Raw genomic sequence first — 26,053 nt, 5'->3', positions numbered from 1 at the left:
GATCTGAAAGTGGGACATGGTATCAAGTCCACACCGTAATACATGTTCTGGCATTGTACCGTGGATATCTACAAGTCACCAACCGTAGACTCTTTCGTCCCGTACTCATTAATTTCAGGAGACCAATGCTGGAGTTAAAGCCTCACATCTGAGAATCTCTAAAAGGGCAGATCCAAATCAAAGAGATGCACACACATATTTACACAAAGATACCCTCTCACGGAATCCGTTACAATGCCTCTGGGATTCACCAGGTCGGTCTCAAAGAGCACCCGGCGCTGCGTGCCGTCCAGCTTCGCCACTTCTATTCGATCCAGGTTAGAGTCTGTCCAGAAGATGTTGCGGCCAAGGTGATCAACAGCGATACCTTCTGGACTTCCAAGATCTAGAAGTAAACACAGAGCTCCTCTAATTTTTTTTGTTTTCTAAGCAGGTGAGATGAGGTTTTTCTGAATACTCAATGTTATTTCACATGGTGTCCAATCCCTGCACTTTAAGAAACCAAATGGGAATGTGAAATGCTTGTTGTTTATAAGATAAACAACACTCAAAGTGACAAATTCAAAAATGCCATTTACTCACTCTGTGGGTATCCATCATGCTGCACGTTGGGAACCAGGACAGTAACAATGACTAAGCCGAGGCCCAGTTTTCCATGAGCCCACAGCCAACCACAGTTGAGACTGAGTTCCAGGTCCTATGGGAGCCTGGAGGAGGAACCCCAGCCTGGGGAGAACAGGGAGGGGTTCCTGGGGGAGGTGACATTGCTTGAAGCTGGCACCTGAAGGACCAATAGCAGTTTATCAAACAAGGATCCTGGATGAGGGCTTTTTAGGTAGCAAGACTGGCACATAGGTATAAAGGAAGGCTGGATGGTGGCTTAAAGTGAACAGGATGTCATTGTATGTGGCTGGAGACTATGAGGGTGGGGGAGTGGTCAGAGATGAAGGTAGGAGGCCATGTTAATGAACTTAGAACTTAGGCAGAGGGGAGGCAGTGGAAGATCTTAAGATGGGGAATGGAAAAATAGTTCTATCTTGTTCATTAGCTATCGGGGATAAAGGTCATTGAAATAATACTTTCAAGAAACCATAGCTGTTGTTACTTTCATACAAGTATAAGGGGTACAAAGAAGGGGTGTCAGTGATTACAAATAACACCCCAGTCTTTACTGGGTTATAGCAACTGATTTTCAAGCCAGGAGTTGCCACTGGGTAACATAAACCTTGACTGCAAACCCTCAGCACCCATCTAACTTTACGGGAAGCTGAAGATTGCATTGGTGTTTTATTATATAGTTTTTTTAAATTAATAATAATAATTGTGTTTTATTGATATCACTTAGAACTCTTTCCCTTCTACTGATTAAAGGAATGAAGGTCATTTAGTATGACTGGAGTATAAGCAGGAAGGAGAAGGGGCTGCCCTACCTGAGGGATCTGGGGTATGAGGCAACCATTCCAACACTGTGGTTTCTTTTTTTTCTTTTTCTTTTTTTTACAGGGTCTCATTCTGTTGCTCAGGCTGGAGTGCAGTGGTGCCATCTCGGCTCACTGCAAACCTCCACCTCCTGAGTTCAAATGATTCTTTTGCCTCAGCCTCCCGAGTAGCTGGGATTACAGGTGCGTGCCACCATGCCCGGCTAATTTTTGTATTTTTAGTAGAGACAGGGTTTCACCATGTTGGCCAGGCTGGTCTCAAACTCCTGACCTCAAGTGATCCCCCGCCTTGGCCTCCCAAAGTGTTGGGATTACAGGCATGAGCCACCACACCTGGCTCCAATACTGTGTTCTTTTGTCAACATACAAGCAGTGCAGACCCTCAGCCCCCTTTGCATTAGCCTTCGCCAGAGCCCTAATATGATGGTGACCTTGGATGCTGGACACATCAGAGCCCCCAGAAAGAAAGCCCACCAGAGGAAGTTTATTGAGAATTAGAAACCCCACTTGAACAAGATCTTTATTATCTAAACCCAAAGTAGAGATTTATAAAATATTAAAATATTTCCCATGTCCCTAGATGAACAGGGACAGTGAGACTGACCTCCAAAGGTCCCTTCTGGCTTTCAGATAGAACCAGAATAAGTCATTCTGGAGTATATTTGGAATGAGCACATCCTGTGTGAGAGACAAGAGCCACTCAGATATACGCAAATAAAACAGAGAATATAGGCTGCTCTGTGAGAGTATCTTTGCGAGGCACCTGGAGGAAGCTCCATGAGCTCCATGCATATCGTCTCCTTAGAACCAGCCTTGGTCCCGATCTCAAACCCAAGAGCAACCAACCCCCTCTCCCTCAACTCAAAATACTTCTTTATGAGCTACTCTTCCAAGGGAAAGGTCTGGATAATCTTATCCTTCAATGTGCAGTCCGAGGAAGAAGTATTCCTTACTGCTTACCTCAAAGATATGATACTTTTTAGAGATACTTGGTTGGGTCTGTAACTCAAGGAAAGAAAGAAAGCCTGGGATCCGGGCTGTTATGAAATAAGGAAGAAATGAAAATGATACCTAACTGTCACTCTCACTCACTAGGGAAGCACCAACCTGTACCATGCTAAGGAGATAACTGGAAGCTTCTTTCTCTCTTAAAAAAAAAAAAAGAAAATTATTCCCAGCGATCTTTCTTCTACAAAGATCACATTTTGGTTTAATTCTGTGTTTTCACAGTAACTAGGCTTTTGCTTGGAATGCTTCTTACTGTGCTTACAGCATTCTTGGATGGTTATGAGCTCCAAAAGCAACAGGAAATAGCAAACAATGACCTATTCCCCTCTTCCACTGGGTTTTAAAATGAAATCATAGATAATAACAATAACATTTTTAACACACGGAGATAGGCATTTTCAAACTGTTTTTCACTAAACCAAAGCATGAAAACTGGAAGACATGATTTAAATAGCCTGTTGGCTTCCAGAAAAGGGTTCGGGATCTATGTCCTAAGCCAGACATAGTTAATTCAACCTCAGCTTCATTCCTGCTGCATCATCTTTACTGAAGGCAACAAAGAAGGGAAAAAATGCTTCGGGAGTTGTTCCACAGGCACAGGAAATCTTCTAGAATATCAATTGTGAGGGAAACATTCCATTGAAAATAGAAAAAACTACATTCAGTGCCAAGTAAAAAGAAATACAAAATGAGGCTGCTCTATTTTAAAGATGTATCTTTGATGTGAATATTTTGCAGAGAACGCAAGGTGACTCCACAGAACAAATATCATCAGCATGACAATGCCATAGGAGCAAAAATATTCCCAAGTCAGTTGATGAGTCGCTGAATTAAGCAACATGTAATACTTGACCATTTCAGCACAGTGGAATTTTTAGAGGCCTTTGGATTTTTGTTGTAATGGTCTTTGAACTAGATAAATCATACCCATGTAAAACAGTCTTGATTTGTTGAAGGTAGGCATGAAAAACAATGCACAGAGTCATTGGTTGAAATTGGCATCCTTAATGAGGAATTTCCTCAATTGAGGAATTGAGGTTGAACACTGAAAAGTAGATTGTGCCTGCCGGGCACCGTGGCTCACACCTGTAATCCCAGCACTTTGGGAGGCCGTGGCGGGCGGATCACGAGGTCAGGAGATAGAGACCATTCTGGCTAACACGGTGAAACCCTGTCTCTACTAAAAAAAAATACAAAAAATTAGCCAGGCATGGTGGCGGGAGCCTTTAGTCCCAGCTACTCGGGAGGCTGAGGCAGGAGAATGGCGTGAACCCGGGAGGCAGAGCTTGCAGTGAGCCAAGATCACGCCACTGCACTCCAGCCTGGGTGACAGAGTGAGACTCTGTCTCAAAAAAAAAAAGAAAAAAAAAAAGTAGAACCTGCCTAAACTTCACACACTTTATCGTAGTAATGCAACAAAAGACTGAGAAATGTTCGTGAAAGTTTGGCTTCATTTGCTATTCTTCTCTGGCATACATGGCCACTTTGGCTGCTAGAAGCAAAACCAAAAAGGAAAAATGATATTTGCTTGCTTACCTTGTCTAATGATCGTGGTTGGCTCTCCACCATGTAGACTAGCTCTCCCAATGGAAGGCTCAGTGATGTCCGTCCAGTAAACCATCTTGTCCACGCAGTCAAAGGCCAGTCCAATGATGACTTTAGCCTGGATGTGAAGACCAGTGGTTAGAATGGTCCATCTACAAGCATCTGATAGTGAGAATCTTTTTGCGTGCCTACAGGCATTTGGATATGTTTTGTAATGAAGTGTCAAGTGTTTTGTTCATTTAAAAATTTTTATTATTGAGTTGTAGGAGTTGTTCGTATATTTCAGAAAAAACTCCTGTCATATACATATATATGCACATCTATATGTATAGGAATTTGTGTGTGTGTGTATATGCATAAATATGTATTTTTTGGGACAGGGTCTCTGTTGCCCAGGCTCGAGTGTAGTGGCGTGATTACTGCTCACTGCATCCTCAACCTCCTGAACTCAGGTGATCCTCGCCCTCAGACTCTCGAGTAGCTGGGACTACAGGCATGTGCCACCATGCCTAGCTCATTTCTTAAAATTTTTTGTAGCAACAGGGTCTCACTGTCTTGCCCACTCTGGTCTTAAACTCCTGGCTCAAGCAAGCCATCTGACTCAGCCTCCCAAAGTGCTGGGATTACCAGCACCAGCCACTGCATCCACCCGTTATTTCTTCTCAGTATGTAGTTTGCTCTTTCATTTTCTTAATAGTGTTTGGAAGAGCAAACGTTTTTGATGTTTAGTAAGTCTAATTTATTATTTTTTCCCTTTATGGCTAATGGTTTTTGAATACTAAGAAATCTTCGCCTACTTGAAGGTGATAAAGAAAAAGAAATAAAAGGCATACATATTGAAGAAGTAAAATTACTCTATTCTAAGATAATACGGTTATTTATGAAGAAAGTCATGGGGAATCTATAAAACTGCTATAATCAAAAGTGAATTTAGCAAGGGTGCAAGATACAAAGTCAATATAAAATTATTTTTCTATATATTAGCAAAATATAGAAAATAAACCTTAATAATTGTGACAGCATAAAAAAAACAGAAAATATATAAGGATAAACATTTTTAAATATGCAGGATTCCACAGTGAATACTATAAAACATTGCAGCATGAAACTATAAAAGACCCAAATAAATGAAGGGATAAATAAGGTTAAATGTAAACAATTTACATTTAAATTGTAGCTGGGACTACAGACATGTGCCAGCACACCTAGTTAATTTTTCTATTTTTTGTAGAGACAGGGTCTCAGTATGTTGCCTAGGCTGGTCTCGAACTCCTGAGCTCAACTGATCCAGCCGCCTGGGCCTCCCAAAGTCCTGAGATTACAGACGTAAGCCACTGCGCCCAGACAACGCTGTGCACTTTTAAGATATTCACTCTCTTAAACCATCACAACCAAATGCTCAGGCCCCAACTGTGGGTACCTCCTTCACGGCATCCCATGCCTATCAACTTCTCTGGCCTTCCATGGTATTAAGGAAACAGAACATTTCCTTCAGCAAACATGCTCATCAACTTCTCTGGCCCTCCATGGCTTTAAGGAAAGAAAACATTTCCTTCAGCAAACACGCCCAGAGTCCTTTTCCACACATTAGTTCTTACAAAAGTGAGACAGAAAAGGACCAGAGGAAGCAAAGTTGAGTAACGTTTTACATGTGATTTGAGTTTCATGAAAATCTACTGGGCTATTGCTCGGTTTGAAAAGCCACTGAGAGTTAGCTCTGAGTAAGCCAGCCTCTCCTCAGAAGAGGCAAATCAATTACCTGCCAGTAACTCATTAATGAGTATTTATTAGGTGCTCATTATATATGACGAACTATGGTGATATTTAGACAAAACTCCAACCTAGAAAGAACACTGAGTTACTTAACTTCTCTAAAGCAACCACCTCAAAACAAGCCATCTGCCCATAGGTTGATTTGGCAAAGCCTTGTCGAGATCTTTTGCAAATTAAAATATTTTAAAACTATAGGAATTCATACTTATGTAAAATTTAGCCATTGGGAGAAACCAGGTGAAAGGTACACAGGACCTCTCTGTATACCTTTCCAACTTCCTGTGGCTCTGATTACTTCAAAATAAAAACTTAAAAACAAAACAGAAGCACAAACTTTTCCCTTGATCAGACAGTGAGGAGTTCCTTTCTTTAGATGCTGCCCATGAGAGGCTCAGGAAGAAGCTGCCGGGCTGTATGATCTCAGCATGTGGTGAGGTTAGATTCTGTCAATAGCCTGGAAACTATTGAAACACTGAATTGTTCAGTTACAAGAAACCCTGGGAGTGGGTGCTTGGTCGTGGACACAGTACTAGGCATTAGGAAGCCAGGGAAGGTCTCAGGAGGGAGGGTCTCAGGACCAAGGAAGTGGTGGACCAGGATGATCTTTTACTGGGAAAATCAGGAGGATGAGCACATGCTTCCTCCTCAAGGGGTCAAGTCAAAAAGGACAGTGACCCTTACCTCACGCCACATACAAAAATTAACTCAAATGAATCAAAGACCTAAATGTAAGAGCAAACTTATCAAACTCTTAGAAGAAAACCAGGGAGAAAGCCTCATGACATTGGATTTGGCGACAATTTCTTGGATATGATACCAAAAGCACAGGCAACAAAAGAAAAAAAAGGTAAATTGGACTACATCAAAATTAAAAATTTCTGTGCATCATAGGACACAATCAAGAGAGTGAAAAGACAACCCATGGAATGGGAGAAAATATTGCGAATCAAGTATCTTTTAAAGAGTTAATATCCAGAATATATAAAGAATTCCCACAACTCAACAACAACAAAAGAACTGATCAAAAAATAGGCAAAAGGATTTAAGTAGACATTTCTCCAAAGAAGATATACAAGCGGCCAATAAGTACGTGAAAAGATGTTCAGTGCTATAAATTATTAGGAAAAATGCAAATCAAAACCACTTCACACCCGTTACAATGGCTATCATTAAAAAACAAAAACAGCCAACAAATTTTGGTAAGGATATGGAGGAGTTTAAACCCCTGTGCTCTGCTGGTGAGTAGGTAAAATGGTACAACCACTGTGGAAAACAGTATGGTTGTTCCTCAAAAAATTAAATATAGAATTACTGTATGATCCAGCAATTCCACTTTGGTATATGTATCGAAAAGAAGTTAAAGCAGGGACTCGAACAGATATTTGTATACCCATGTTCATGGCAGCATTATTTGCAAAAGCCAGAAGGTGGAAGCAACTGCTGATAGATGAATAAATACACAAAATATGGCAGATCCGTACAATGGGATTTCAGCCTTAAGAAAGAAGGAAATTATGACACATGCTACAATGTGGATGAACCTGAGGACATTATGCTAAGTGAAATATGCCAGACACGAATGACAAATACTGTATGATTCTGCTTCTAGGAGGTACCTAGAAAAGTCAAAAGTATAAGGGCAGTAAGTAGAATCGTGGCTGCCAGGGGCTAGGACATGGGTGGAGGGAGAATGGGGAGGTATTGTTTAATAGCTTCAGTTTGGGATGATGAAAAAGTTCTGGAGATGAATGGAGGTGATAGTTGCATAACATTGTTTATATTCTTAATACCACTTTCAACAGGTTTTTAAAAGATGGTGAATGTTTATCCCATTGTTTCAGCATTCCCCCTTCCACCACCTAACCCACTTAAATTATCTGCTTTTTTTTTTTTTTTTTTTTTTTTTTGAGACAAGAGTCTCGTTCTGTCACCCAGGATCTCAGCTCACTGCAACCTCTGCCTCCCAGGTTCAAGCAATTCTTGTGCCTCAGCCTCCCAAGTAGCTGGGATTACAGGCACGCACCACCATGTGCAGATAATTTTTGTATTTTTAGTAGAGATGGGGTTTCTCCATGTTGCCCAGGCTGTAAATTATCTGCTTTTTATTGCCTCACATGACATTTAGCCTCTCCCCTTGGTCTTGGGAAATAATGTCTTTCACAGGGAATTTAACCCATTCCTATTACCTGAGAGCATGTGCTGGAGATGGAAATGACACAGATGATCTTCAAGGTTTACATTTTCAGCAAGGCAATAGATGAATACAATGATCATGCATGCATTTGTTCGGCAAATATTTTTTTGAGTGCTTCCTATATGCCAAGCAGTTTTGGGTCTAGAAATACCACATGAAACCAATACCTCCATGAAACAAATGAACAGTTCCTGTCTTGTGGTGCTGATATTTTAATAGGAAGATACATGTCAGATACACAACACAAATATGGGTATTTAATGCATCACATAGTGCCAAGAGCGCTGATGAAATACAAAGCAGCATAAAGAGCTAGAGAGCAGTGGTGGCTGCTGTCTGGACAGGGGGATCAGGACAGGCCTCTCTGAGAGATGATGTTTTGGCAGAAATTTGCATGAAGTGAGGCAGTGAACTGTGCAATTGTCAGGCAGGGGGAACTGCAAGTGCAAAGGCCCTGAGACAGAAATGTGCCTGGTGTGTTCAAGGACCAGCCAGAGGGCCAGAGGGTTGAAGTTGGTAAGTGAGGTGAGAGTGGTAGGGAACAGGGTGGGAGAGGGAGCCAGAGGCCAGATCCTATAGGGCTTTGAGGGCCATGCAAAGGACTGGATTTTATTCTGAGTGAAGAGGGAACCCATTTGAGGGCTTTGTGCAGGAAAAGGACATGAATCTCATAAAGACTTCTTTGCAAGAGGCTTTTGAAAAGTATTTTTATTTTGGATACTTTTTTGCTGATGTTTCCTCCCTGGTCCCAAAGAAGGGATGTGGCTGTGTGTGGCATCTATGAAGTGGAGATCAATTCAGGAAGAGTAAATAGAAAAAGAAGAAAACACAATGGGCAGAGAAAGGAGGAAGAGAAGAAAAGCTGGAGGTTGGGCCTGTGGCAGGCAAGATGGTCCAAGTAGCGTCTTTACCAAGAATCTTCAAGTAGACTTTGTGCCTCCAGTGAGGAATGATAGGGCTTTCTGCTGGACTTTCTTTTACAAGAGCCAGTGATCTCAGACCCTCCCCTCTCCTTCACTCCTCATGGGACCCTCACAGCCCCTCCCACTGCTCCAGCAATTCTGACTCAGCCTTGTAGTGGAAGCCTGCAGGTCTCAGGTTTGGTTTCTTGGCAGGGGTCAGGATCAGATAAAACCAAATGGCTTTTCTGAATTGCCCAACCTCTATCTAATGGGAAAAGAAGTCCTTAAATCACAAAATGCATCTCTGAAGCTTTGAAAGCCTCTAAAAACTCCAATGCTTGTTGCTACGTCAGAGCAGATATGAGGCTCTTAAATTGAGTAGCTGCTGAAAGATGAATCACTATGAATTTGGCAGGGGAATGGAAAGATCACGAGCAGCTCAGCAATACAGTGGCCCCATCTAGAGATGGTCACCCAGGGCTACATGGAATGAGCACCCATGGTTCCAGGGGTTGAGCCTGGGGTTCTGGTCTGATCTCGTCCTGCTTGTTTCTCCAGGTCACTGAAGCAGGAGCTGTCACCAGGTATAATCAGCCAGCACTCACCGGGACATGAAGGAACGCCTTTGCTTCTGTCTTCCTCATGGTATTTCCCTCCAGGGGCAGGCGCTCAATCTTTCCAGTCTGGGCAAAGAGTAAATGGGTCCCGGGAGGCAAGGGGATCACGGCAGTAGGCAGCGCAGGTCCTTGATGAATCGGGGGAGCCACTGTACTCAGACCTGCATGGCAGAGGGGGTCAGTGAGGGAGGCCCGTGTGCACCAGGAACACACAGATACACACACACACACCCCCACACACATGCACGCATGCATACACATACACACACCCACACATCAGGTCACATCACCTTCATGGCACCACAAATTGCCACAGCCACACAATGCCCATTTTATAGCTGAAAGCACCAGAATTAGAAAGCCCTCAGTCCATCAAAGGGCACTGATGAAGAAGGTAATACACAGCATTAAAAGTCACGTGAAAAAAAATGGCTTGGCCTCCCTCTTTTTTTTGAGATGGAGTCTTGCTCTGTCACCCAGGCCAGAGTGCAATGGTGCGATCTTGGCTCACTGCAACCTCTGCCTGCCTGGTTCAAGCGATTCTTGTGCCTCAGCCTCCTGAGTAACTGGGATTACAGGCATGCACCACCATACCCAGTTAATTTTTGTATTTTTAGCAGAGATGGGGTTTCACCATGTTGGCCAGGCTGGTCTCGAACTCCTGACCTCAAGTGGTCTGCCCACCTAGGTCTCCCAAAGTGCTGGGATTACAGGTGTGAGCCACTGTGCCCGGCCGGCCTCCCTCTTAATAGAAAAGCTTTGGCTACCCATGCTGTGCTTTAGGCACTGGTGCTAGAGGAAGGAACCAGATAAGAGCAGCACCAGCAGCACCAGCGGTAGCACAACAGCGAAAACAGCATCCCTGAACTCCCTGCCCACAGGGAGCCAGGTTCTAGTGCAAACTATTGAGCTTTGCCATGCTGGAGGAGCCTATCAGAATGAGTTGCCCCATACCGTGCACTCTGTCCCAGTGCCACAGGGATGGGAGAGCCTGGGGCCTGACAAGCAAGAACATGATGTTTATGGGCTTCCAAGAACAAAATCATGGCCAGGGGCTCCTTTTCCCTCAGAATCAGGCTTGCCTTCCTATCTCCTGACCTCAACCCCTCGCCCGGCTCCTTGATTCACTTGATAAGACAATGTCCCAGGAGGGACACACAACTGTGCCACAAAGCAAGGAGGGCTAAGAGGGCTGATCGGGTGTCTGGAGACCTGAGCCCTGTCCTGGCCCCCCTACTCACTCGCTGTGTGCACAGGGCATGCATCTTCCAGGGCCTGGTCTCCTGCTCTCTACAGTGAGAGCTGGACAAGGTTGTCCCCAAGGTCACTTTCTCTTGTCTGTCTTGCCTATTACACCCAATCGGTGACACAAACCAATCTGGTCAACCTCTTTCATACCTCTGAAATCCATCCGTTTCTCACCTGGATTCATCGTAAGTAGTGCAACAGCCTTCACCTCCCCCCGCCAGGGACTGTCAAGCCTGACTCTCAGCTTCTACCCCCACAGCCAGTGATATTCTAAAACTAAACCCTGCTTCACATGGGCGCCTGCTCCAAACCCATCCCAGGCTCCTCGTTGCCCTCATGACCAATACGCAGGCTTAGAAACGTGGCTCACATGGTGTTGCTTCTGGAAAGCCTCACCCATGAGCCCACCGCCCCACACAAGCCAGGATTCCGCCTCGGCTCCCTGGTCGCTGTCTGCTTCTTCTAAAGCTCATCTCCCTACACTGTTCCTGTCTATTTGCCGTCCTTTCCGCTTCTTGGGGGCCCAGCACCGTGACTTTCCTCTGGGTATCCTAGCACCCACCACAGCACTGGCCCCTCAGTGAATGTTGGCTGTGTGAACGAGTGAAGTTTCTGAGTAATTGTTTTACTGTTTCTTAGCAGCTTTGGGGAAATATTTGATAGGATATCAATCAATGATTATTAGCTAAATTGTGAGTGGAGAGTCAAAGATTCATTATATTCGCTTTTGGTAATTTGTGACAATAACCAATTTCTACATTTGCAACAGAAGCAGAATTTTAGAGCTGGGAATCACTCTCGGGGTTATTTTGCCTCATGTTTAGGTTGAGACTGGGGACGCTGAGGCTGGGGAAGGTGTCTGTCCAGAGTCACACAGCCACCAGGCTGGGCCTCACACAGGGCCCCTGGCCCCCAGAACAGCAGCTTCTCACTGCCTCCGGTGATGGTCTTAGAGCCAGCTCATGCAGAAAGCTCTGTGGCTGTTTGCTCCTTGGATTGGAAAATCAACCCAAGTAACTAAAGGCCCTAGGGCACGATTGAAGGAGGCAAGGGTTGCAAGGGTCTGAACAGGTCCTACTGCCTAGGACACAGAGCCCTGGGGAAGCGTTCAGGTTGGTCCCCACCATCCCTGCCATGTCCCAGTGCAGGAACATTCCACCTCCACGCCTCCCTCGGCAGAGAGTTCTTCTGGGAGGCCTGGAGCACACACAGCCGCTCTGCTACCATTACGGGTACTGCTGTGGCAGGCCCCACTGGGTATTTACACCCTACACGTGTGTGTGTTGGGTGGGGAAGGAGAAAGAAGAGGGTAAGAGAACAGAGAGGGTGAGGAGGAGAGGAAGCATGGGGAGGAGCGGGGTAAGTGAGAGGGAAGAGGGGTGCAGCAGGAGCGGGTGGGGCTGGAGCCAGTGGAACAGTTCAAGCTTTAGGGCCAGCAGAAGAGCAAAGAGCGTGTTCAGCAATTCCGTTCCCCGAGGTCCTTCTCAGGCACACGCCCAAGCACGGCCTGCACCCACTTACACGGGGGCGTCATCCCGGGCCTGGTCCTGGTGCCCTCCACTTCGCGGCCGTCGCGATCCACGCACCAGCAGTAGCCGGTGCTGCCGTGGCACTGGGTGGGCGCGTAGTGCCCGTGCGCATCGCACTCAGGAACGAACAGCCCCGGAGGAATGGGTCGCTGTGGGTCTGCCGCCCCCGCTGCCCCGAGAATATGTTCTCGCTCGTGCTGGCACCGGGTTTTCTCCACCTCTATCAGAGAAACAGGCAACAAGAAAGCTGTCAGGTGCGTCATCCGTCAGTGCTCCCTGGCGGGGCTGCAGGAGTCCCCGCAACTCGCTCAGAACCACGAGGGCTGCCTGTGTGTCACTGGGTTTTGTTTCATCAGTTATTCAAAATGCAGAAACATCATTATTATTGAATAGGTTTAACTGTCAAGAAAATGATATTTACATCTCCTTTTTACTCCTAGGTAGTTCCTTTTAAAACACTTTTTAAAAATTGAGGCAAAAAGAATTGAAGCAAATTGATAGAACATACAGTGAACCTTTTTTTTGCTTTTTTGCGATGGCGTTTCGCTCCTGTTGCTCAGGCTGGAGTGCAGTGGCACGATCTCGGCTCAGTGCAACCTCTGCCTCTCGGGTTCAAGTGATTCTCCTGCCTCAGCCTCCTGAGTAGCTGGGATTACAGGCACCCGCCACCAAGCCCAGGTAATTTTGTATTTTTAGTAGAGACAGGGTTTCACCATGTCGGCCAGGCTGGTCTCGAATTCCTGGCCTTAGGTGATCCACCTGCCTCAGCCTCCCAAAGTCCTGGGATTACAGGCATGAGCCACTGCGCCCTGCCAAGTGAACCATTTTTAAGTAAACAATTCTTTCACTTAGCAGAATGTTCTCAAGCTTTATCCAAGTGGTAGCATGTATTAGAACCTGCTTCATATTCCTGGCTGAATAATATTGCATTGTAGGGACAGATCATATTTTGCTTATCCATTGATGAACATCACTGGGTTTTATTTTAAGAAAATTTTTTTGTTTGTTTTTTCTAAATGTGTCATTTTTATCATCTCAAACTTCTTCTTCTTTTTTTTTTGAGACGGAGTCTTGCTCTGTTGCCCAGGCTGGAGTGCAGTGGCGTGATCTCGACTCACTGCGAACTATGCCTCCCAGGTTCAAGCGATTCTCCTGCCCTAGGCTCCCGCATAGCTGGGATTACAGACAAGCACCACCACATCTGGCTGATTTTTATATTTTTAGTAGAGACGGGGTTTCACCATGTTGGCCATACTAGCATCTCAAGCTTCTTGATAACCGACAAGTCAAGGCCAAAGATTTCAGGCACCAGATACCACCAAGTGCGTTTACCAACATTTGTATGTTTTCCTTTATTTATGTCCTGCTTTTTGGCATGGAAATTGACCTCTAAACTGTACAACTCAGATCTTAAGACAGGGAAATACAGTGAACACTCCATATCCACGGGTGCCACATTTGTGGATTCAACCAACTACAGATTGAAAATATTTGGAAAAATAAAAAGGATAGTTGTATTTGTACTGAACATGAACAGATTTCTTTTTTGTCATCATTTCCTAAACAATATAACAACTTCTTACATGGCGCTCACATTGTACTAGGTATTATAAGTGATCTAGAGATGATTTAAAGTACATGGGAGGGTGTGCATAGGTTATATGCAAATACTACACCATTTTATATCAGGGACTTGAGTACCTGTGGATTGGTATCTTCAGGAACCAATGCCCTGTGGATACTGAGGGACAGCTGTACTTCTAAAGCTGTGGAATTGCTAATAAACAACTTCCAAGCCGTAGTGGATTCCACACTGGTTAGAGTTCAGTCACCAGTCCAGAGTTGTAGCCTCTGCAGTATCGACCACACAAAGCAATGTCCAGACACTGGCAGGAGGTACCCATTCTCCATGTCACTGTCTGCTAAGAGCTATACTTCATCCATGTCTTGTTGCCTCTCCCTCCCAGGCCTTTCCACGTGCTATTCTTTTTGTGACTCTCCTTCTCCCTGTCTGGTTAATCCTTCAGAAATCAGCTTAGGCACTTAACTCCCTTCAGGAAGTCTGTTCAGCTCCCCAGGGCTGAGTCCAATCCCCTCTGTGAGCTCTCAGGGTGATCTGGGCTTGCCCACACCATACCTGTATCTCACTGACTCTAAGGAGCTGTTCCTTGTTTATCTCTCTGGAAAAAATCTCCTTAACATTTAGTCAAGAAGCATCTACTTGGCCAGGCACAGTGGCTCACACCTGTAATTCCAGCACTTTGGGAGGCCAAGGAGGGAGGATCACTTGAGTCCAGGAGTTCAAGAACTGGGCAACACAGCAAGACCTATATCTATAAAAAATAAAAACTTAGCTGGGTGTGATGGCATGCACCTGTGGTCGCAGCTACCTGGGAGGGTGGGGCAGGAGGATCTCTAGAGCCCAGGAGTTTGAGGCTGCAGTGAGCCATGTTCAGGCCACTACACTCCAGCCTGGGTGACAGAGCAAGACCCTGTCCCCCAAAAAACAAAATGAAAACCCAAAAAACCAAGAAGTACCTACTTGACTGTGCTGGGGGATGCACACAGGAATAACCCATAGCGCCTGCCGTCAGGGAGCTCACAGTCTGGAGGGAAGCCAACAGCTGAACACACACTTTGCAATTCAGTGAGTGGCTGCCTTGACAGAGGGAGATAGCAGCTACACAAAAGAGACCGTCCACAAGGCATGGAGAGCCAAGGAATGCCTAGGTGCTTTTTTAAAAAATATATAATTTGTATTTCTCTTTTTAATTATGTCCATTTTCACTCCATGTATTTTTTTTTTAAGACAGGATTTCACTCTGTCACCCAGGCTGGAGTGCAGTGGTGCAATCTCAGTTCACTGCAACCTTAACCTCCCAGCTCAAGCAACCCTCCCACCTCAGCCTCCTGAGTAGGTGGAACTACAGGCATGCATCACCACACTTGGCTAATTTTTTGTATTTTTAGTAGAGATGGTGTCTCACTAGGTTGCCCAGACTGGTCTCGAACTACTGAGCTCAAGCGATCCATCCATCTTGACCTCCCAAAGTACTGGGATTACAGGTGTGAGCCACCAAGCCTGGCCACTTCATGTATTTTTTTAAGTGGCAGGGTCTTGTTATGTTGCCCAGGCTGGCCTCCAACTGCTGGACTCGAGTCATCTTCCTGTCTCAGACTTCTGTGCTTTTTTTTTTGAGATGGAGTTTTGCTCTTGTTGCCTGGGCTGGAGTGCAGTGGTGCGATCTCGGCTCACTGCAAACTCTGCCTCCCGGGTTCAAGCGATTCTCCTACCTCAGCCTCCCGAGTAGCTGGGATTACAGATGCTTGCCACCATGCCCGGCTAATTTTGTATTTTTAGTAGAAATGGGGTTTCACCATGTTGGTCAGGCTGGTCTTGAACTCCTGACTTCAGGTGATCCGCCCGCCTCAGCCTCCCAAAGTGCTGGGACTATAGGCATGAGCCACCATGCCTGGCCTCCTCTGTGCTTTTTTTTGATGAGTAGAAGATTGTGGTTGAATAGGTCTAGGGTAGGGCTCAACTGACTTCTCCTGTTAAGAGGAAGAATGAATATTTTCGGCTTTGTGGGCCATGAGGTCTCTGTTATGACTACGCAACTCTGTGGTTGTAGCATGAAAGCAATCATGTTTCATACCTCAATGAATGAGTGTGGCTTTCCCAATAAAACTTCATTTACAAAAACAAACAGTGGGCCAGATTTGGCCTATGGGGACTGTAGTTGCCAATCCCTGCTCTAGGCATTACCAGTTATGTTAAGGGGAAATATGTACTTATTTGTATATATGTTTACATATGTGTGCATTAATTAATATATACTAAAATGTTAATTAATAATAAAAAATATACTGTAATCACATAGACTAGAATATTATATATTTCTCAGAATTCTGCACCTGGGAATGTTTTTGACTCTCAGTTCCATTACTTTTTTTTTTTTTTTTTTTTAAATTATAGTCTCACTCTGTCTTGCACAGGCTGGAGTGGAGTGGCCTGATCTCAGCTCACTGCAACCTCTGCCTCCTGGGTTCAAGCAATTCTCCTGTCTCAGCCTCCTGAGTAGCTGAGACTACAGGTGCCCACCACCATGTCTGGCTAATTTTGAATTTTTTTGGTAGAGACGGGGTTTCACTATGTTGGCCAGGCTGGTCTCGAACTCCTGACCTCAGGTGATCCACCCACCTCGGCCTCCCAAAGTGCTGGGATTACAGGTATGAGCCACCACGCCTGGCCTCAGTTCCATTACTTCTGGTGTCACCTTGCACATGTCAATGATACAGATTAAGCTGTGCCTCCTGCAGCAGTGGAACAGGGATGGCAGTAATAACAGATCTCATAGGACTGTTTGAGGAGTCAGTGGGAGGTGACGAGACAAGGCACACAGAGACATTTCGAGCTCTGCACCCAGATGTTCATTTGCGACTAGATCCTCGCAAAGCAGACACAGTGACATTCCACAAGTGTGTTGCCAGTGAATATTTGAAGTACCTTTGTCTGTGTTGCCAGTTCTCATGTTGGCTTGCTTAACGTGGTTGCTCCCTTGGTGAGAAGCAGTTAGCATGCCAGAAAAGTATTTGTTGAACCCAGCAAGACAAAACCATGCATGCTTTTCTTTTGTCCCAGAGGCTAATTAATATAAAAAACAAAACAAAACATTTGAAGTAGGAAGCACCAAACAAAGATACAAGCAAGCCATCTGGTTAGAATAAAAAATGTCTGGCTGGGCACGTTGGTTCACGCCTGTAATCCCAGCACTTTGGGAGGCCGAGGTGGGTGTATCACCTGAGGTCAGGAGTTTGAGACCAGCCTGGCCAACATGGAGAAACCCCGTCTGTACTAAAAGTACAAAAACTAGCTGGGTATGGTGGCGGGTGCCTGTAATCCCAGCTACTCGGGAGGCTGAGGCTGGAGAATCATTTGAACCCAGGAGGCAGAGGTTGCAGTGAGCCAAGATTGTGCCATTGCACTCCAGCCTGGACGACAAGAGCAAAACTCTGTCTCAAAAAAAAAAAAAAATCTGGTTTTGTTCACTCTTGAATGTAAAACGTGTGTACTTCCACAAAATTTTACGTTGGCATAGGGTTTTAGAGTTTTCATATAAGCTGTTTCCATTCACAGATATGTTTCATTTGATTCTCATTGCAATCCTATGTGATAAGCAACTGCAGTTTTTACACCAAATGAGAAAACTGAAACTCAGAGAAGTTGAGACTCCTTCAGGCCACAGCACTGGTTGGTGGCTCAGAGACTCCTTCAGGCCACAGCACTGGTTGGTGGCTCAGTTCTAACGAGAACCTAGGTCTCTGGGTTTCTGGTCTAGCCCCGCCCTTCTGGTCTGGCATCTGGCGTCCACATTGCCAGTGCTTAGACGGCTCCCTCACATTGAACCTGTTATGACAACAGCGATGTACACACAGTACCTTAGCACATTCACCAAAATTACCTGTGCATCCACAGCCCCATTTTCCTACCAATCACATCTGCATGTGGTGGTGCTTTTCCAGTTAGAAAACAAAACTGGTGTCCTGTGTGCTGTCAACCAAACAAAACTTTTCATGCAGTAAGCGTTGTTCCATTTTATGTGGCCGACAGAGTTGTGTTAACAAAGTATTTGGTCAGCATAGAAAATCTCAAGGGATCTAGAATTTACAGTGGAACTTTGAAGTACTGTATCTTGAACTTGTAAAAAGGAGGGGGAACCTCAACTGTACTCAGGAAATAGAATCTCAAGTGTGTTTATAAAAAGCTGTGATCTCGGTGGACTTTCTGGGCCAGCAGACAGTGGGAGCAGCCCAGGGGCTCTAGGGAGAGCCCCCTGCTGAGTGTCCCAGGCCCCCATGGGAAACTTTCCATTAAAGGCCTGGTGGATGGGGTGGGGGTAGTGGGGATGCGAAAGACGCATTTCCTGAGCTTGTTTCTGGTTGATACATTGATGACTCAGACAAGCGTCTTCTTACTCATCTAGTTCGAGCTGCTAGGGAAGAAAGCATTCAAGATCTGATACTTATCTGAGGAATGGCAGGAAGTCTGGGGTGACTTTTCTTAAGGTGGGGGGACAAAGAGAATGAGAGGAAAATGAAACAGAGTGTAAACCAAAAATAAAATTCCAAGTCCGCCTACCATCGGAATGGACCCCCCCTCTCAGCCAAGGGCATTCCAAAGTCAACCTATGAAACTACTTCAGGCCATGAGAGGAAGGGGAGGGTTGGCCATGTCTCATTACCATTAACATCAACATGGACCTTAAGACTGAAAGAACAGGCCGGGCGCTGTGGCTCTTGCCTGTAATCCCAGCACTTTGGGAGGCTGAGGCGGGTGGATCACTTGAGGTCAGGAGTTTGAGACCAGCCTGGCCAATGTGGTGAGACCCCATCTCTACTAAAAATACAAAAATTAGCTGGGGGTGGTGATGGGCGCCTGTAATCCTAGCTATTTGGGAGGCTGAGGCACGAGAATCTCTTGAACCCAGGGAGTGGAGGTTGCAGTGAGCTGAGATTGCGCCACTGCACTCCAGCCTGGGCGACAGAGCGAGACTCTATCTCAATTAAAACAACAACAACAACAACAGCAACAACAAAACCTGGCAGAACAGACTCTTTAAGTCTGATAAGAAACATCTACAATCTGTTCTTTCTGAAGCCACCTACCTGGAGGCTTCATCTGCATGATTAAACCTTGGTCTCCACAAGCCCTTATCATAACCCAGACATTCCTTTCTATTGGTTCCAGGTTTTTAGATAATAACTCAACCAATTGACAATCAGAAAATCTTTGAATCTGCCTATGACCTGGAAGCTCTCCCTCCTACACTTGGCTCCCAGTTGTCCCACCTTTCTGGACCAAACCAACATACATCTTACCTGTATTGATTGATGTCTTATGTCTCCCTAAGATCTATAAAACCAAGCTGTAGCCTGACCACCTTGGGCATATGACATCAGGACCTCCTGAGGCTGTGTCACAGGCATGTCCTTAACTTGGGCAAAATTAATTGTTAAATTGATTGAGACCTGTCTCAGATACTTTTTGGTTTACAAGAAGGAGAACTAAGAAGAAAGTACATTCTTGACCTTGGATTTGCATTCCATTCCCTTGCTTGATTAAATTGGTTTCTCTGTGTTCATTCAAATAAATGACAATTGTAGCCTCTCATATACTCAATAGAGTGGAGAGAGGGGAGGTGCTCACAGATGTCAAGACTCTCTGGAAAGAGATGACATGCAACCACGGGAGAACCCATGGGCTACTCAGAATGGAACTTGTTTGGGAAGGTGCTATTTATTCAGCATCTTCCTACACAGAGTCCACGCCCCACTACAGAGGCAGCTACTCCCAGGGCCTACACGGGTTCTGAGCATGCACCTCTGGGACACACATCTCTGGACAAGGTCACTCGGGTGCAGTGAACAGTCCCTGGTCTCTGCTGGCTTTGAGATTTTTTTTTTTTTTTTTGGAGACAGAATATCACTGTCGCCCGGCCTGGAGTGAAGCGGTGCAATCTCAGCTCACTGCAACCTCTGCCTCCTGGGTTCAAGCGATTCTCCTGCCTCAGCCTCCCAAGTAGCTGGGATTACAGGCGCCTGCCACTGCGCCCAGCTAATTTTCTGTATTTTTAGTAGACGGGGTTTCACCATGTTGGCCAGGCTGGTCTCGAACTCCTGACCTTGTGATTCACCCACCTCCGCCTCCCAAAGTGCTGGGATTACAGGCTTGAGCCACCACGCCCAGCCTGGCTTTGAGATTTTGCTGGCTTATAGCCCCATCTCATTCACTGCCAAATAGACACTTGTTAGTCCAAGCAAGACTGCCAAATTTCCAAGAAGGAGAATTTACAAGTCAAGGGGGCAATGTCCATCTGACATGGTCTTCATCCTCATGTTCCTAGGGGCCACTAAGAACAACACTACTAATAATAGTGATAGCAACAGCAATAACGGTGATGACAGCTTTCTTTACTTATGAACTCTCTTCATGTCCCTTCCCAACATTTACCCCCATTCTCACAGGGCTAGAGAGGAAGACGAATGGCCAGGGAGGGGCACTGAACTCGCAGTTAGGAAAAGGCAAACAAAGAAGGGAAAACAGAAAGGTCGTAAACCAGCATGGAAGAGAGCTCGCACTCCTGCTCTGTGTGCAGTCTCTTCTGTCAGTGTGAAACTGCATTGTTGAGTTTCATCACACCTGTTTTCTGGAGCAGCTCTTGGCTCCCAGCTGCCTTCCTCTCCCAAAATTCTACCACTGCAGGGCTTTTAAAATCACTGTAGTCATCATACGCTTCAGGTCAAGAGCCCCATGGACACGTGAAGCACTTACTCACTAGTGTTATAAGCATTTAGTGAAAGCTGCCATCAGCCAGGCGCCCTGCAAGGGCTAAATAGGAGAGTCCTTGATTGTACAGGCTAGTGCAAAAGATGAGGGCCCTGGTCAGTGGCACAGTGGGAGAAGCGGCTGGCTGTGGTCTGGACAGGCTGCTATGGGACAGAGAGGAAGAGCACCACACCTGCCTTGGTCAAGGGCTTGGCTGACATTAAAGACAATAAATCAGGCTGGGCGCGGTGGCTCACGCCTGTAATCCCAGCACTCTGGAAAGCTGAGGCAGGCAGATCACCTGAGGCAAGGAGTTTGAGACCAGCCTGGCTAACATGGTGAAACCCCGTATCTACTAAAAACACAAAAATTAGCCAGGCGCAGTGGCACATGCCTGTAATCCCAGCTACTCGGGAGATTGAGGCAGGAGAATCGCTTGAACCCGGGAGGCGGAGGTTGCAGTGAGCCGAGATGGCACCACTGCACTCCAGTCTGAGCAACAGAGCGAGACTCTGTCTAAAAACAAACAAACAAACAAACAAACAAACAAAAAATGACGATAAATCTGCGGTGTCTCCAATACACCCAGCCACAGCAGCCTAGGCGCAGTGGCTGAACGGACTTAAGACAAGAGCTTTGCAGGCTGAGAGTGCAGACGGATAGGAAGTCAAGAAATTCCAAGCATTGGTGAGGACGGTTGCCTTTGTGCTTCCTGGGGTTAGGTTAGAGAAGACTTCAAGAAAAAGAAGGGATGGAGGAACCACAGGCTCAGCGATCACTCCGCGGATTTGGAAACGAGGCCATGTGAGAGTCACAGGGGAAGGAGGTGGCGGTCAGACGTGGCCACAGACATCAAGACCGGGAGCTTGTCAAGCCTTTGGGTGGCCTGGTTTGGACCCTCCTCAACCTCAACTCCCCCATTTGCCTGACTGCCCCTCCTCCTCATTATTCCTCCCTGTCTCCTATTCAAATCTCACCTGTCCTTCAAGGCTGAGTGCAAATCCTCCCTCTCTCACTCTCCCCAGCTTTTTTAGCCCACCTGCATCTCTGCTTCCTGCTGCTAGTTATCACTGGTTATCACTCCTAGTGAATAAGTAGTAGTTGTCACTCCTAGTGACTGAGTAGTAGTTGTCACTCCTAGTGAACGACTAGTAGTTATTCACTACTAATTTCAAGTATTCCCTTTTCCTGCCCAGTTACAGTGCAGACTCCTCCAGGGTGGAGACATTTTACTGTTCATGTGTCAAGCACAGTGACAGGCACACAAGAGATGCTTAAGAAATATTTAACTATTGGTCCTGGCTATGCTACTAGTTAGTTGGATGCCTTGGACAAATTATCTAGTCTCTCTAACCCCCATATCTTCATGCATTCAATGGGGCTAATCGTACCAGCAGTGACGTGCACCAGCCAGAAATGCAGAAAACCCTGAGGTGTGTTGTCCTGGATACCAAATGAAGAAAGTGTTTCAGGAAGGAGGGCGAGACCAACTGTGCCAAGTGCTATCAAGAAATGAGGCCTCAGGCCAGGCACGATGGCTCACACTTGTAATCCCAGAACTTTGGGAGGCAGAGGTGGGCAGATCACTTGAGGCCAGGATTTCGAGGCAAGCCTGGCAAATATGGTGAAACCCCGTCTCTACTAAAAATACAAAAATTAGCCTGGCTTGATGGCAAGCACCTGTAATCCCAGCTACTCAGGAGGCTGAGGTGGGAGGATTGCTTGAACCCGGGAGGTGGAGGCTGCAGTGAGCTGAGATGCAGCCACTGCACTCCAGCCTGGGCAACAGAGTGAGATCCTGTCCCAAACAACAACAACAATAGCCAAGCGTGGTGGCACACACCTGTAATCCCAGCTACTCAGGAGACCAAGGCACAAGAATCGCTTGAACCCTGGAGGCGGATGTTGCAGTGAGCAGAGATTGCGCCACTGCACTCCAGCCTGAATAACAGAGTGAGACTCTGTCTCAAAAAAAAAAAAAAAAAACAAGAAGAAAAGAAAAAGAAATGAGGCCTCAGATCTAACAAAGGGAGGGTTGTTGCTGACTTTTACGAGAGCAGTTTGGGTGTTGTGGTGGGGAAAGAAGCTGACTGCAGTGGTTAGAGAGAGAATGAGAGACTCTGGAAGAATGCAGGAGCTTACCTTTTAGAGTCCAGTTCCAGATGGATTAACTAGATAACAAAATCCATAGCCCATGGGTAGCATTTACAAAGCAACACGGTGATAAGGAAGGGTGAAGGGACACACCACTAACTTGTCATCTTTGTGTGGCAGACAGCAGAGGAAAGGGGCAGAGCATCTCACAGTGTGGGAACAGGAAAGCCCCAGCGCTAACAGGCACTCTAGAAGGCACTGCAGGCCAATGTAAAAACAGCAGCAAAACTGGGAGGGTTTTTTTTCCTTTAAGTTAAAGACTAAGCCGGGCGCGGTGGCTCATGCCTATAATTCCAGCACTTTGGGAAGCCAAGGCGAGTGGATCAGGAGGTCAGGAGATCGAGACCATCCTGGCTAACACGGTGAAACCCCGTCTCTACTAAAAATACAAAAAATTAGCCAGGCGTGGTGGCGGGCGCCTGTAGTCCCAGCTACTCGGGAGGCTGAGGCAGGAGAATGGCGTGAACCCGGGAGGCGGAGCTTGCAGTGAGCCGAGATCATGCCACTGCACTCCAGCCTGGGCAACAGAGTGAGACTCTGTCTCAAAAAAAAAAAAAAAAAAGTTAAAAACTAAAGGGGCTAGAAGAGCTAGACCCTAGGAAATTGACCGGGCTGTCAGGGCATCACACTGGGAAGACAGTGCTGAGAGTGGGATCAAACTTAAGCAGGATGGAGCCCGGCACGGTGGCTCACGCCTGTAATCCCAGCACTTTGGGAGGCTGAGGTGGGCAAATCAGTGAGGTTGGGAGTTCGAGACCAGCCTGGCCAACACGGTGAAACCCCATCTCTACTAAAAATACAAAATTAGCTGGGAATGGTGGCATGCGCCTGAGTCACAGCTACTCGGGAGGCTGAGGCAGGAGAATTGTTTGAACCTGGGTGGTGGAGGTTGCAGTGAGCTGAGATCATACCACTGCACTCCAGCCTGGGTAACACCATCTCAAGAAAACAAAAGCAAACAAACAAAAAAATGTAAGCAGAGACCAGGTAAGAGAAGGCCCAGATATAGGCGGGGGATGGGGAGAGAGCCAGGAAATCTCAAAAGCAAATTGCAATGCTTTGTTTTTTTTATTTTTGAAGATGCAAGAGTGTTTTGTTCTGCTGAAAGCATATTTACTGGCAGTCTAAACACAAGAACCTAAACAACTGCTTTTGGAAAGCATAAATAACACACGATCGTAATTTTGTAAGACACAACTCTCAAGATATTTGAACCAACTGTCTGTTTTTTCTGATTGCAAAATGATTCATATGCCATACACTTTGACAGAAAATTTCATTTACTAAAAAGATTTCTTCTAATTTACCTTACATTTTGCTATTTTTAAAACAATACTGGGCAAAAATTATGTGCTATATAAGTGTTAGCTATTATTACTTTAGTATTACCCCTTCCACTAGATAAAAATTTCACTTCTTTAAACTACTGTTTGATGTAGTAGATATCTATTCATATTATTTTAGGGAGGCATTCTTTAATGAAGACACATCAGAAAGGAAAAGTGGTTGAAAACATAGCTTATCTGAATTTTAAAATGAACAAAAATCCATAAACATCAACTAACTTCTGTACAGAACATAGTAGCTAATTATCCAGCCTGCACTTTCTAATAGTAATAATATCATCATAAATGTGCACAGTGACCTCACTGTCAAAGTTCTTTAACTAAAGTAACAGGAACCACTCTGACTTAACCTAAACCCAAAGGAAGAATTTATTATGAAAATATAGTTATGTCATGTGAATCAAAAAAGGGACTGGAACCAGAAATAGACAACTGTCAGGAACTAAGAGCTCCTGTCTCCTTGTCACTCACTTGCTTTATTTTTCTCTTGGGAGACTGACTGTCCTCTGCTTCTCCACCCATATACCGAATAAAGCTACCTCTCTACTTCCAAATTACAAATACAGTTTTAGCTGTTATTTCATTGCAGTGAATAGAATTAGACTATCACCATTTTGCTCCCCCCATTAGAAATGAGTGGACCCAGGTAATAATGAGCATGAATTCCAATGAATAAATGAGAAAGTAATGATGAAATTAGAATATCACCATTTGACCCTCCCTAGAAATTAATGGGTCTAGGCAGTAATCATCAATAGCTCCTAACATCACAAAAAGTGAGACAAGCAGACATACACTCCCAATGAAAGATCACACCACCACCTATTGTCTTGCCAAAAGGATTGAACCTAAGTCTGATCAAGCATCTGACAATCTGCAGACAATTTAGAGGACAAAGGAGCGTGTAGTGCTGTACAATGAGTGTGCAATCAGCAAGATCCAGACTGTGGGAAACTACAGATCTAAAGGCATGGGTTCTTCAACAGACCAAATGCAAGGAAAGGAAAGGGATGGAGAAGAAAACTATAGATAGAAAAATGAGCAGCACCAAACCTACAATGACTAGGAATGCACTCAAGTGTGATAAAGCTATTAGAAATGCAAGGAAGAGACAACTACAGATGCCAGGTTAGTGGTTGCTTTTGAGGAGAGAGAGGAGGCTATGATTGGGGCAGGTGGGGCTCGTGGGGCTCCTGGGGCTGCTGGTAAAGCTCTACTTCAAGATCTGAGTGGTAGTGACAACCAGGCTCACCTTAGAGTAACTCCTTGAAGTACATATTGCTTGCATCTATGTTTTATTTTTACAATATAAAGATAGGAAAAAAAATGGAAGATGAGAGAGGAGGAAGTGGAGGCAGCAATTCCAGACAACCTTGATGAAGAGTTAAACTATAAAGGGAAGGACGGGGAGGGGATGGCAGTGAGAGAGGGATGCAGGGTTGAGGGAAAGCTTCATTTTGTTTATTATTTTTAAATTTTTTTGGAGAAAGGGTCTAGCTCTGTCACCCCAGGCTGCAGTGCAGGGGCACGATCATAGCTCACTGCAGCCTTGAACTCCCAGGCTCAAGTGATGCTCTTGCCTCGGCCTTGTGAATAGCTGGAACTACAGGTGTGTGCTAATTTTTAAATGCCATGCCTAGAAGTTTTAAATTTTTTGATAGAGATGGGGTCTTGCTATGTTGTCCAGGGTGTTCTTAAACTCCTGGACCAGGTTTTACATTTCTAGCCCAAGACATTTAATGCCTCTCTTTGATCCTCTAATAAACTCCCCTATGTTACAAAAACCCAGCCAGTTACATTTCCTCAGATGTTGTCCAGGCAAGGTCAGGGTCAGTGGCTACGGTGGCCGACCTCCAAGATGGCCCTCATTCTCCCCACCGCCTGGTCTTCCATACTTGGGCAGACCCCTGTCACACTGCAAGAGGGATGGCCCGAGACTGATGGTGTCAACAGAAGTGATACTTGTCACTTC

The 26,053-nt window shown here is 45.5% G+C and overlaps 1 protein-coding gene across 1 annotated transcript in view; it reads right to left on the bottom strand.

The window, feature by feature from the left end:
• Positions 1–26,053, bottom strand: part of NID1 (nidogen 1) — an 88,550-nt gene that overhangs the window by 5,573 nt on the left and 56,924 nt on the right. Inside the window, exons 13-16 of the mRNA XM_003824506.7 lie at positions 12,248–12,475; positions 9,467–9,639; positions 3,984–4,110; positions 214–385 (exon numbers count right to left, since the gene is read on the bottom strand). Coding sequence (XP_003824554.2) covers positions 214–385; positions 3,984–4,110; positions 9,467–9,639; positions 12,248–12,475 — 700 coding nt within the window. The remainder of the gene's footprint in view (positions 1–213; positions 386–3,983; positions 4,111–9,466; positions 9,640–12,247; positions 12,476–26,053) is intronic.

The sequence above is a fragment of the Pan paniscus genome, chromosome 1 (assembly GCF_029289425.2).
Source record: "Pan paniscus chromosome 1, NHGRI_mPanPan1-v2.0_pri, whole genome shotgun sequence".
NCBI classification, from domain to species: Eukaryota; Metazoa; Chordata; class Mammalia; order Primates; family Hominidae; genus Pan; species Pan paniscus.
The sequence above is the reverse complement of the archived record's forward strand: the minus strand, read 5'-3'. Positions and strand labels throughout refer to the sequence as shown.